This window comes from Pituophis catenifer, unplaced genomic scaffold, assembly GCF_029215685.1.
Source record: "Pituophis catenifer annectens isolate HBS135680 unplaced genomic scaffold, rPitCat1.0.hap2 SCAF_4, whole genome shotgun sequence".
NCBI lineage: Eukaryota > Metazoa > Chordata > Lepidosauria > Squamata > Colubridae > Pituophis > Pituophis catenifer.
Window position 1 is genome coordinate 94,895,920 of NW_027256884.1, and position 12,804 is coordinate 94,908,723.

The 12,804-nt window shown below is 37.1% G+C and overlaps 1 protein-coding gene across 1 annotated transcript in view; it reads right to left on the reverse strand.

Moving 5' to 3' along the window:
• PHLDB2 (pleckstrin homology like domain family B member 2) overlaps positions 1 to 4,670 on the reverse strand; it is a 48,049-nt gene extending 43,379 nt beyond the window's left edge. The window contains exons 1-2 of the mRNA XM_070943757.1: positions 4,576 to 4,670; positions 376 to 1,712 (exon numbers count right to left, since the gene is read on the reverse strand). Of these exons, the coding sequence (XP_070799858.1) occupies positions 376 to 1,712; positions 4,576 to 4,621 (1,383 nt within the window). The 5' untranslated portion in view covers positions 4,622 to 4,670. The remainder of the gene's footprint in view (positions 1 to 375; positions 1,713 to 4,575) is intronic.
• Positions 4,671 to 12,804: the final 8,134 nt, after the last annotated feature.

Here is a 12,804-nt window from a genome sequence, read left to right on the forward strand (position 1 = left end):
ATAGAACTTAGGTGGGAAACATGTTTTACATATCTTACCACTGCAAACAACAGTGTCATCAACGTTTTTTTTTTTCTGGATACCTGCAGGATATAATTTGTACCTGATCATTTTGTCAGAACGCACAAGTCGAAGCACCATAAATTCCTTTCAATTTCCTACCCTATATAGATGGCTTCATTGCTTAGATTTTAAAACATGATGTGATTTGACCAGTTTTTGTGCACTGGCAAACACTGACGCACATGAAAAATCAAACACCTGCATTGTAAACTACTACAACAGCTGCACACATAATAAGTAACTTTAAGGGTAATATTTGATATAGTAATAGCAAAACATTGTTAAAAATTAACTGGGAAAAAAATATATTACCAGTCTCTCCATTTCCTGTTCTTTCAGCCTTTCTTCTCTTTGCCTCCTGTGGTAGTCCATTAGGTCTTCTCTTCCAGAAACAGAACTAATGCTGCTCTTTCTCTCCCGAATGGAAGGAGTCTGCCTGTGGCTTTCCAAATCTTTTTCATCAAACTCCATGGAGCTATTGGAAATCCTTCTTCTTGCAGGAAACCCTCTCTCAGCATCAAAGGGAAGAAATGAATTATTAGGGCTTGTTCCTGACAATCCAACCCTATCAAAGTCATCAGATGCATATGAGGAAGTAGATGCCAGAAGCATTTTCCTAGCTATCCGGGGGCTTGCAGGAACACTGAGAGTTGAATTTACGTAAGAATTCACTTCAGGTGGAAAATTTGAGTATGGCAATACTCCTGAAGTGCAAGATGAAAAATGAAGATAATTGTCGGCATCCAGTATATTTTGAGGTAGAAGGTCTTTTTCAATAGTCTTCTTTCTTTTGGAATTCCCAAAAGAGTTTCTAGGTGGTAAACTCAGTGGTGTGAGTTGGTTTTCTGTTGGTTTATAAAGCCTGGGCAATGACCGACTATAAACTCCCATGTGGCTCAATGAACCACCCGGATATTTTCTGGTTCTAGGCCCCTGAGCTTCCATTGCTGAATCCTTTTGTTTAGTTGACCTAGCCTGAACGGACATAATGTCATGTATATTTATTTTCCTGCTTTGTTTTGGACTAGAGGGCATACTGGCAGCTCCAGAGCTACCGAATGGTGAAATAATGATATCATTTCCTGAATTCCCATTCCACATTGTAAGAAGAGATCCAGAGTTTTTCCACCCATCCAGTGCTCCTGGGAAATAGACACTATCATGAGATTTATTCTTCTGACTGTACTTTGAATAGGGAAATTTACTCAGATGTCCAAACTGTTTTTCATTTTCCCTGGTAGCATAAACATCGACGTCTTTCTTTCCAAGGCTGCACCCACTTAACGATGAGAATGTGCCTGAAATGGGGCCCATATGCTTTAGAGAAGCATTTTTATCTGAAAGATAAGAGTTCTCACAAGCCAAAGGTTTGATTCCCTGAATTTTGGAAACAGATGGCATACTTTTAACACTGGATGCAGGACTCAATTTAGGTGCCAGAGGCTGGGAGAGAGTTAAATAAGAACCAGAGTAGTCTTCATTTGTTTTTAATTTCAGACTTGACGAGTATTTTTTCTGACTGAGTTTGTCCATTATATGCTGGAGATCAGTTTCCAGGGAATTCATAACTACTTCTTTTCCCAAACTGGTGTTTTGTAATTCCACCTGGTTTTGCATATGGCCATATTCTTCCAACATCTTGTTGGAATCTGCAAAAAGAAAAAAGAACAGAGAGAAGAACAGGAAAGAGTTTTAACAAGTGAATTATTCACTCTTTTCCTAGCTTGCAGTACTTTTACAATTCATACTTCATGCAACTTGAACTCAACAACAAATTTGTAGAAATATTGATTAAAGTGAATATAAAGATGAGTAATTTTAGAAACTATTTTCAAATCACAGGATTAAAAAAGTATTACTGTTTTAAACAGCCCTGTTATACAAAAAGAATCAAGATAGACCTGTGCAAGATGAGACGCCACCAAATCAATGATGTTAGTGGTACACCAGAAACAAATTTCCTGTATAAGCTATTTATCTTAGCTGCCTGCAAAGAAAGAAAGAAAATGAATGGATGGGGGAAGGGTCAAGATTCTTACTTACAAGTAGGTAATAGATTGTATTGGATAAAAGGCAGAAACAGCTTGATAAAGCTGTCTCAGTTTCAGGAATAATTTATTTATGCATTAAGTTAAGTGAATTCTTGCCACTTAAATTTGTTCTTATAATGGTTTCCCTCATTTTGCCCCCAACAAGCAATGGGTAGACATTAAATTAGTGATAATATAATATTCAGAGTCACATACAAACACTTCCCTTTTATGGGAAAACCTTGCACTACTTTATATATATATATATATATGAACCTTTTCAACAACAACCCACATTCCTATTGCATAAAACCCTGAAAAATAAGAGTTCAAAACTGTAAATGTTAACAATAACAAATAACTCTACACTCCAATTTATACAGGGATGTAACTGAAGAGAAAGGGAGAGATATCTCAGTCTGCCACCTCATTTATGCAATTAGAAGGAGAAGATTCCTGAATAGATTGAGTATTGCTTTTCAATCTCTCTCCCTGTTCCAAAGTTCTCTGGAATCATTGGGAAATTTGGCTACCAAGTAGAAATCTATTTTAAAACAATGCCATAACATAAAAAGGAATTTTATTGCTCATCAGTCTACAAGGGGGCATTATTCAACTGGATCATTCTCATCACAGTTACCAGATTGATAAACATTATTTCTAATACATGATCCAGCATAATTTCTTTATTAAGGATGTCAGAAGCTGATTTTAGAAAAATAATAAAATTTAATAGTTCTCTGATGCCAAAATCCCAGGCAACAGGGGGCATATAAGATCCTAGGTTCATTTCTTTTAATCCCCACCACCAATTAAAATAAGTAAAACTCAGTTGAAAACTTCTTAGAATCTGGATGAAATCTATGACAACGTTCATAAAAATAAAGGTGTAAATATGTTAATTTTGCAATCTTATACATGACTTTTTAGAAGTATATCCCACTGGGTCCAACAAATTAATTCTTATGTAAGTGTACTGAGGACTATAATGTTAAGGTTTATTGCATGGTCAATTCACAATATCAAAACTGTTTTTACTACTGCAATCAAATTATCAGATATCAATAACTTCCTACTATAGAAATAATTTAATCAGGCTAGCAGAGTCAGGTTGTAATTTCAAGGTGAAATATGTTCACCTTCAAATCCTGTTTTTACTTTTGATTATTTTTGTCTTTGGAGAAAACCTACAGTACTAGAGAGAATCTCCCCACTTTGCAGGTCTTTAACGAAAACCACAGCATTATTTTCCTGAAATGCATTTCAAATTATCAATGGTAATTTTATATATATAAATATATATATATATATATGCAAGAGGGAAGGAACAAAGCATGGAAAATATTGTGCCTTAGCAAGAACTTTGTATTACTCCACCCAGCACATACAAGAATAATTTGATTAAAGTGCTAACACATACAATATTCTAAACTCATTATTGTTTCTATATTCATTCCAAAGTTACATTAAGCTGTTGAAAGCAGATTTTGAGCATCTGCAAATCTGGTTCTGTTTAAATATATGGAATCTTAAAAGAGGTTTAGAGGGGGAAGCAATAATCCTGCTCACTATTGTCTATTTTGATTAGCAGCAGCTCTCTAAATCATCTGGGAAATTCCAGAGATTGAAATATTTGCATGTGTTTCAAACATAATTCCAAGAGTTATTTTCAGCATTTTGTACTTATAGGCAATACTTTAAGTCCATTAACTTCAATGGAGATAAAGGAACAGGGAAAATTACTTTACCGTATTTATACCATTTATCTACTGATGAATCAATAAAGACTCACAGTAGTTTACAGCAGTCCAATAAAAATATACAGTCATCCATAATAAGTTAAAAAATATCCATAGTACATCATCATAACCAAAATATAAGGGAAAAATGGAACCTAACAACCGGCTCTCTATTTTTTATCTAAAAAAATAACATAGCAAACATAGAAGCAAAATATGAATAGTGCTAATTTTACTCAGCCACAATATTTTTAAAAAATGATGACTTATTTATGATATTGTCATAAATATGATTTCTGTTATGCCTTAATTGGCACTTCCAGGTTAATACAAACATAACAGCTTGTTTTGGAAAGAAGATCTCTGTAGGTCAACTAGAGTTGAAATTGATTAACTTTCACTGCACAGTAGCTATTTCACATGTTAGTAAATACTTGCCAATTAAAGTTATACCAAAACAATGTATTTGCTGTCTTGTTAGTTTCTTAAACAGGCAGAAAACTAGTGATTCAACATTACTTAGGATAGGAAACAAAAGTTTATCTTGTGTAGAATATATTCAAACAATGTCTCCTGTAGATATTGCAATTCTGAACATTTTGCAGATGAATAAGTTATTTTGATCATTAATGAGGAGATAGCATGCACACAGCCTAGTGTAACTTGGACTGCATCATAATTAATCAATAGTTGTAGGTCATTAAATGCTAAAGAAGCATTACCATAAGAAATAAATTACATACCTGTTCTAAGACTGTGGTAAGCAAGATTGCTTCTATTTGACATCATGTTGTTACTCGCCAAAAGGGATGGATTATTACAGCCAAATTAGATGAAAACAGATAAATTCTGACACCTGTAAACAATGCAAGAACAGTAAACTCATAATAAACAATACTTTAAAAAAAATTAAAAACTAAGTATATATTAAAATATTACAGTTTGCTTTCTAAATTAAAAACTTCTAGTTTATATACAATATGTTTAAAATCCAAAAGTCGTCAAAAAAGAAAAAAAAACCCAAAGCAAACAAATCTTTTATGAAACAAACAGAAAGTGAGACTGGAAATAGCCAACAATTTAAGCAGGGAACATGAGGACGACAGAAGAGATGCATAATAGAATAAATATACTTTCAGTGTTAGTGTGGAACTGAAATCTAAAAAAACAAAATAACTTAAAATGTTATCTACAGTATTTGTGTCCATGCAATCATCTCTGTTTTAATAAAAGTCAAATCTGCTTGACCATTTGTTTGCATTTTCTCTTGGTTCCGTTTATTAATAAGCAGTTCTTCCTTCAATTAAACAACAGGGGATTATAGAAGCCTTCAAATTTGATTGTCTCTAGTTATAATGGAATACAACTTGGAATGGGGGGGGAGGGGTTCAAGATGATTCAGCTGGAGGGTTCCAGGGGCTTCAAGACCTAAGAGTTATCATCCTTAGTTCTGGATAGGGTTGTGCTATCCCTGACAGACCCAGTGCAAAATCTGGTGCTTCTTCTAGATTTGCAATTCCTGCTCAAAGAATAGGTGGCTGTCATGTCTAGGAGACCCTTTCTGCAACTTCATGTTGTAAGGCAGCTGTGCCCTTTCCTGGATCGTGAGGCCCTGCATACAGCCAGTCATGCCCTGGCCATCTGCCAACTGTATTACCACAACATGCTCTACGTGGGGCTATTCTTGAAGAGTGTTCACAAGCTACAATTGGTACAGAATGTAGTAGTACAGTGTGCATTGTTTTGGAGGCCCTCAGTAACACATGTGACACCACTGTTATGTAAGTTGTACTGGCTGTTTATGGGTCTAATTCAAGATGTTGCTCATTGCTTTTCAAGTTCTTTATGGCATGTCCATACAGTCCAGAGATTGCCTCACCCCAGTGGAATTAACCCATCTTACTCGTTCCAGTGGAAAAGGCTACTTCAAATCCTGTCAAACAAAGAATTTTGACTGGCAGGATCCAGGAGAAGACCCTTTCTGCTATGGCCCCCACCCTCTGAAATATTCTGCCATTAGAGGTGAAGTTTGCCCTCATATTCCTGGCCTTCTGAAAGAGTTATGGCTGTGTTGTTTGGCCTGAGGCCCCAAACAGGAACCTGTTACATTGGGGTTGGCTGATGAGCTAAAGCAGATTCTCACCCCCAGAATGTCCATTATCTTAATTTTTAACTTTTAACTTCTCTATTCAATTTTTCTAATTTTAATGGTTTTTAGTACTTTTTAACTTTTTATTTTATTGTAAGTGGCCCAAAGTTGCAGTATCAGTGAGATGGATGGCATACATATATACATATGTACATACATACAAGCAAACTTGTTCTATCTGCAACAACAAACATGTTAAATGAATCTGGATGAAAACAAAAGCAAAAAAAAAAAATTGCTACTGAATCATCTGAAAGGACCACAGGGAAGATCACAGGAACCCATTATTAACATGCAGTTACAACCTTATATTCATTTAATTAGGACCAAAGCCAAATGAATTCTGTGGGGCCCTCTTGAGAGAAGACCTGCAGCACATGTCTACACTCCTATCTTCTTCATGTTATTATGCCATGTTGAAGTGTGCTCTCACCAAAGATTATTAAATGACTCCCCTTTTTGTCTGCTGCATTGAAAATATATGTCATAGATGAGTGATCTAAAACAGGCATAAATAATTGAAAGTACAACAAATACTAAAAGGTCTATTCATGTTCCCCCTTAAATAAGCTCATGAGTTCATAGAGCAGTTAGTCTAAACATATTTATGCTCCCACATATTAGAATATTTAGTAGAAAACAAGAGAGTTTAACTACCGTAGCTTTATAAATATTTATCAAAAGAATTCTATCAGTCAAGTTTCTCTGAAAGATACTAAGATAATCATTTGCATTTGCACTTTCAAAAGAAAATAAAATTCAATGGAATAAGAAGTTTTAACCAAGCATACTATTTTATTGCCTTAAAGGAACAAAAAAAAAAAAAACCTTCTACCAATATGTAAGTAATAAAATCAACCACAAGTGAAAAAAGTGGCATACACTCAATAGTGATTATACACATATTTATAAATGATGGACTCTTGTTTCGGCTCAAAAGAGGAACTAGGTCAGTATGCTATGAGGTGAGATGCCACCAATAAAGTGGTTCAGATATGCAAATAGCCCATCAATCTTCTCAAACTCATACCATATTCACTTTTATGCACAGAAACATTCCCTTCATTCACAATAGCTAAAATTATTTCAAAGCCTGAAGTGGTTATTTAAGGAACAGGCAGAACACTTTAAAGTGGAAGGTGAACCATTTTCTCCCGAACAGTGACCACCCCAGCCCCACTTGTAAATTATTCTCTCATTTGGCAGAGTTTTATAAAAATCTTCCAGTGACAGCCAATACTCTTTTCAGGCTTTAAGACTGAGGAAAAGTTACTATCTCTGTTTAGTTAGTAAATGCACATTTTCAAAGGATGGAATGCAGCAAATATGAGGAGAACCATGTGGCTGCAGGAGTTTTCTGCCTGTTGTACAGTACAATGAAGCAAGAGAAAGAAAACAGAACAACCAAAGCCTATATAATTTATAGGCTTTAGTAAACCTAAATTTCTCTTCCTTTCCAGTTGACAGCAGATTGCAAGTGTTTAATCTGAACTCTAAATTGTGATTAATTTTAACTATAGTTAGGCAGCTTCATCAACTTTTGCTAATTGGTTTGCTAGTGCTTCCATTATCTAGAATTTAGTTTAACAAGTTTATCGGGATTGAGACGACACAGGAAGTTATGTTTAATTCAATATTAAATATTCGTTAAAATATTCCAACAAAGTCTGACAGTTCATGTCAGGGGTGTCAAACTCGCGGTGTCACATTGTCATGTGATGTATCACGATTTCCTCCCCTTTGCTAAACCGGGGATGGGCCTGGCCAGTGCATGACATATCCGGCTGATGGGCCGCGAGTCTGACATCCCTGGTTTATATAGACAATTCTAGAGAGCTGTGATGGGTTGACTCCTATGCATTTCTATGAAAGCAGCTTGAATAGCAATGTATCAGAAATAAATCCCTTTGTGGATCAGTAGGACTTACTGCATTGAAATTTTTTTTGCATTGTATCTACCTATCTACCTACACTAAAACTATGTTTACTAGTTTGTTTGTCTTTTTTGTCCCCTTAAATTAATCTAAATGGTGCATTACACAACTTTTGAATCCAGGCTACTAAATTAAATAACGCATTAAAAATATGGGCTTCATTTCTCTTATGGAATTGACATTTCCAGGTTCAGACTAGTTTTATTTACAAAGTTACGGCCAACACAGCATCTTACAGTCATGCCAATATGATTTTTCTATCTTTCCATAACCAAAGTGAATAGGAAAGCCGTTAGAAAGTGGATATCACTCATGTTCCCACTACTTTTTTACCCATACATGATCATTTTGTTTATCTATAACTAAATACTGACTTACTCAAAGTTTGCTTGCCATTACAATTATTTTTATATTTATGGTATATACTTTTCTTAGATGATCATGGGATCATGCAGCATTGGAGTAAAAAAATGTGGTTGGCTTAAAAGTTAATATTCATTCTGATCATATCAGACTGCACTACATACCTTTGTCTCAAAGGATAGCCCAATGAGTCAGAGGGTTTTCTAGTCATGAGTAATTCTTTACAATCCATTAGATCTTAAACATATATTTAGCAAAGCAAGTTGTGGACACATATTAATTATAGATACTCCTTGATTTAGAAGCAGAATTGAGCCCAAAATTTCTCCTGCTAAGAAAGACAGACGTTGTGAGTTTTGTCCCATTTTACATTTCTTGCCACAGTTAAGCCACACTGCAGCTGTTAGGTTAATACAGTTAAGTGAATCCAGTTTCCCTATTGATTTTTCTTGTCATAAGATTGCAAAAAATGATCATATGACCCCAGGACATTGCAACTATCATAATTTTATGCCAGCTGCCAAGTGTCTGAATTTTGACCATGTGACCAAAGAGAAGCTGCAATGGTTGTAAGTGTGAAAAACGGTCATAAGTCATTTTTTTTCAGTGCTGTTGTAGCTTTCCAGTTTCATTGTCATCTGAAAGGTTGATAAGAAAGACACAAATGTACTATAAAAAAAGATATCGATGGCAGGAAAATACACTGATTTCTAGTTGCAAATGTCTGGTCCTTGAATTCTGAGAGCATTTTAAATATGTTGCTGAAATATTTGCAACTTTTATTTCCTTTATCAGTAGAGGAATTATATGTAAAATAGGCTACCAGTGCCTCAGGCACAGGCTACAGAACAAGATGTGCTTCCCAAGCAATCTTGGGTCAACTTACTATTCTCTTCTAAAGGCCAGGCTCAAGAGAAGTTTTTCCTTGATTTAGAATACTTAAGTCCATCTCCCCCTACCCACACATTTTTTTGAAGGAAGAGCTGCTAAAGTTTTGATTTTAGAAAACTTCCAAGAATTTATTCCAAGAAAGAGGCCCTCCCTGTCAACCTCCCATTTAGTTGTGTCAAAATAGGAACAAGAATCAAGCTGACATCAAAGCTCTGTAACTTGCTTTCCATGGCAGTTAACATAGTTCTGCAAGGCAGTTAATTATTATGTGTGTATTTAAAGCTCTGCTCAGTACATGTGACCAGCATTACCAAATCAGTCACCTACATAACACTGGTAGACTGGAACAATAGTTAAGGGAATCTAACAGTGACATAATAACAGCTTTCATATATAACTGCTATTCTGTCCACTATTTTGCAAGATGCAGAATGTTTTACCATTATTTTTACACATATAGTTGTTTAGATGTTACTAAAACAACTGTGGATAACAATAGTAACTGTTTGAAATGCCTCACACTTCTCTGTATTTCTTCCATAGGAAAATGAAGTTATTTCAGTATCTCTCCTGCACAAGTTCCCATTTATAAAATGTAATAATGGCAGGCATGTTTTCAAACAAATGACATGTTGGACTTAGAAGAAACATAGGGAGTCTTCTTTAAGGCTCCATGGGATAAAGAAGTCAGCATGGTAAGACTACATTAGGCCAACAGACTAAAAAGTTTCCAATTCATAAAGCACCACAAAGATGTGATCGGTCATTTTGTTCACCCAAATTATCTTTCTCCCACTGTGCCAAAAAACCACTTGGCAAAGTGGAGAAATTATGATGGACTTGCAGAATGATATCACAGGAGAAAGTCAAAAAGCTTCCTTCCAACCTCATTAGCTTCAGCTCTTCTAAAAGAATACCAAAACCTATTTTGGCTTAGAATAGACTGAGCCTGAAACTGCTGCCCTTTTAGCTCTTAATACGAAAGATGTGCTTCTACCTCTTCTCTCATACATTGTAAGTGGTTTTGTATAATGTTTTGATTGTTGGCTTTATTGTACACCATACAGAGTCACTTTGAGTGAGATGGGTGGTCATATAAATTTAACAAACAAATCAATGCACACGTTTGTCTATAGTGAATATGCATCTTCATTTACTGGTTTCTTGTAGAGCAATGCCCCCTGTTCTATTTTAATTTCCACTATTGGAAAGCTACTTTGCTGTATTAAAAATTCCCAGAGGGAGAGGCAATAAAGTATATAAAAAAGCTTTGTTTTTTTTCAAACACAACTAATAGAGGAACACATAGCAAGTAAGCAATCCCTGGGGGAAGAAGTACTTAAAAATCAACTACTACCTGGGTGAAAGAAAATTGCTTAGTTCTATATTTTCATAAAATCTGTCTCAAGGCAAACGCTAATCTCCTCAATTCCAGGGGATCCAGCCAAATCTTTTGCTTAGCACATTATTCCCAGCGAAGGGGAACAGTTACACCAAGTCAGCAGTACTTCGGTTTTCAAACACTGGCTGTCCCATTTTAATCCGAAAGCTTGGAAACCTAATCTAAGCAATCCGGTAGCAGACATGTGCGGAACTGGGAAAGGGGGGGGAAAAAATAATAAAGCATCCCGGATTGCTAAAGAAAAGGTCGGAAAGATCCTTTTTAAAATAAAAAAAAATCCATGGAAAGCACCGCCCAGCTAAACACTCACCCCAATTCAGACAAAACAGGCTGCCTCCTGAGAATAAAGGCAAAGCGGGGAAGGAAAGAAAGAAGTGAGAAGAGTCTGAGCTTTAAAATAGTAATGCCAGAGGGTAAATAGAGGGGGAGGGGGAGAAACAAGGGACCAGTGTTAAACGTTTCCTCCGGCATTGCTTGCTCGATTTCCGGACTCCGCGGATTCAAGCGTGGGGATCCTTTCTCAAGCGATGCCCCTTTCCCTGCCTTCCCACCCAGTCGGATCCTCCGCTGGTTCCCGCGCGCAGGACAAAAGCTGGCCGGGTCCCAGCGTCGATCCACACTCACCTCTGCGTCCTCGAGCTTGCTGTACATCCTTCTCTCTTCGAGCCCCTTCCAGAAACTCGTTTTCCGTCACTTGCTTCAGCGGAGTCTTCCCTTCCGAGCCGGACAGGATCCAGCGCCCTCCTTCTCCTCCCCCCTCAAGCTTAACCCAAGCAACAATCAGTCCCGCCCATTAGGGTACCCCACCTCCGTTTTCCAACAGAAGAAGCAAGTCACCACCCCTCCCGCTCCTAGAATGGTTCGTTCCCTTCGGGAAAAGAGTTAGAAGGCAGGACCGAAGAACATATTAAAAAGGGGGGGTGGGTGAGAGAAACTGTAATTTCGTGCTCGTATTCTCGTGGCGTTTGAAAAGCTTTTCACCGGATCGCTCTGCATCCGTTTTATGTGACCCCCCTCCCCCAATAATGACTTTGGAGTACCATGAGAGGTAATATCTTGGAGTGTTAATTTACACTAACTTCAAATTCCATCCATGTACTACAAAGTACCCCAGAAAATAACAACTGCGCTTTTATACCCGGTAGCTAACTTTGGCTAAAGTTTTTTTCTAAGTGGCAAAGAAAGACCATTGTCTTCGTGTTCAGCTCTCTCATGGGAAGGAGCGTTTGGTCCGGCGAGCAGCTTTTCCTTCAGACCTCCTGGAAGTGACTTTAAAGGTGCAGTACCTCCTATGCCACACGCTTCGTATCAGCCACCAGTTGTACCTTCTGTTTGCCCGATCGCTGGAGGGCGCCTTGCAAATCAGAGAGTTGATTTACTGTAAAGGCACAGCTCCTCGCTGGTGAATTAAAAAAAAAAAATTCCCCGCCAGAATTACTCTCCAGTGACATAATGCAAACAAATCTCTCGAAAAATGCACCCGGAGAGGGGTGAAGGGTGTTGCTTTCAGCTTGACAAATTTATCCCGTAAACTTTGGACCAATTTTCTGCAAAGCGCAGGCTAGGAAAACAAGCAAACAGTTTTTCACCCTGAGTCAGCTTCCTATCGCTCTGACATCAGCAGAAAAACAGACCTGGGTTTTAAGAAAGGCGAGCCAGAAAAGGGGGGGAGGGGGGGAGAGAGAAAATGCTTGGCTTTTCCTCTCCCTCCTTGTTCTCCCGTCCAGAAGTTGGACGGCGCTCAAACTGACAGGAAAAGGATGTCTGCTGGAGCCCCACTCCCACATGAATCCAGCTGTGTTTTTTCGGCCGTCTTCACAGAGGCTGCAAGAATGTAGACAGAGACTCAGTTAACATTACTATTCTCTTTGGGCTCCTCTAGGTCAAAGCTCCTAAAATTATTTTGTTGGGCATCCTGGAAAATTCTGTTCCAGACAAAGGCAATCGAATGCATCACGAACTCAACAAATTAATGTTGTCATCTGAACACTGCCAAATTTAGGTTCAGAGTTTTATACGGTACAACATATTTCTGTCTTGTACTGCTACAACTTGGGCATTGTAAGTTAAACCTGCAAGATCTGCCAAGCTATTCACAGAGCAAGAAAGAAAAAATAAAAATATTTGTTTGTTTATAAAATGTATGTGGCCACCCCTCTCACAGAAAGTAACTCTGGGTGATGTACAACAAAACAATAAAACAGTAAATATTTAAAAACTTTAAAAAAAAATA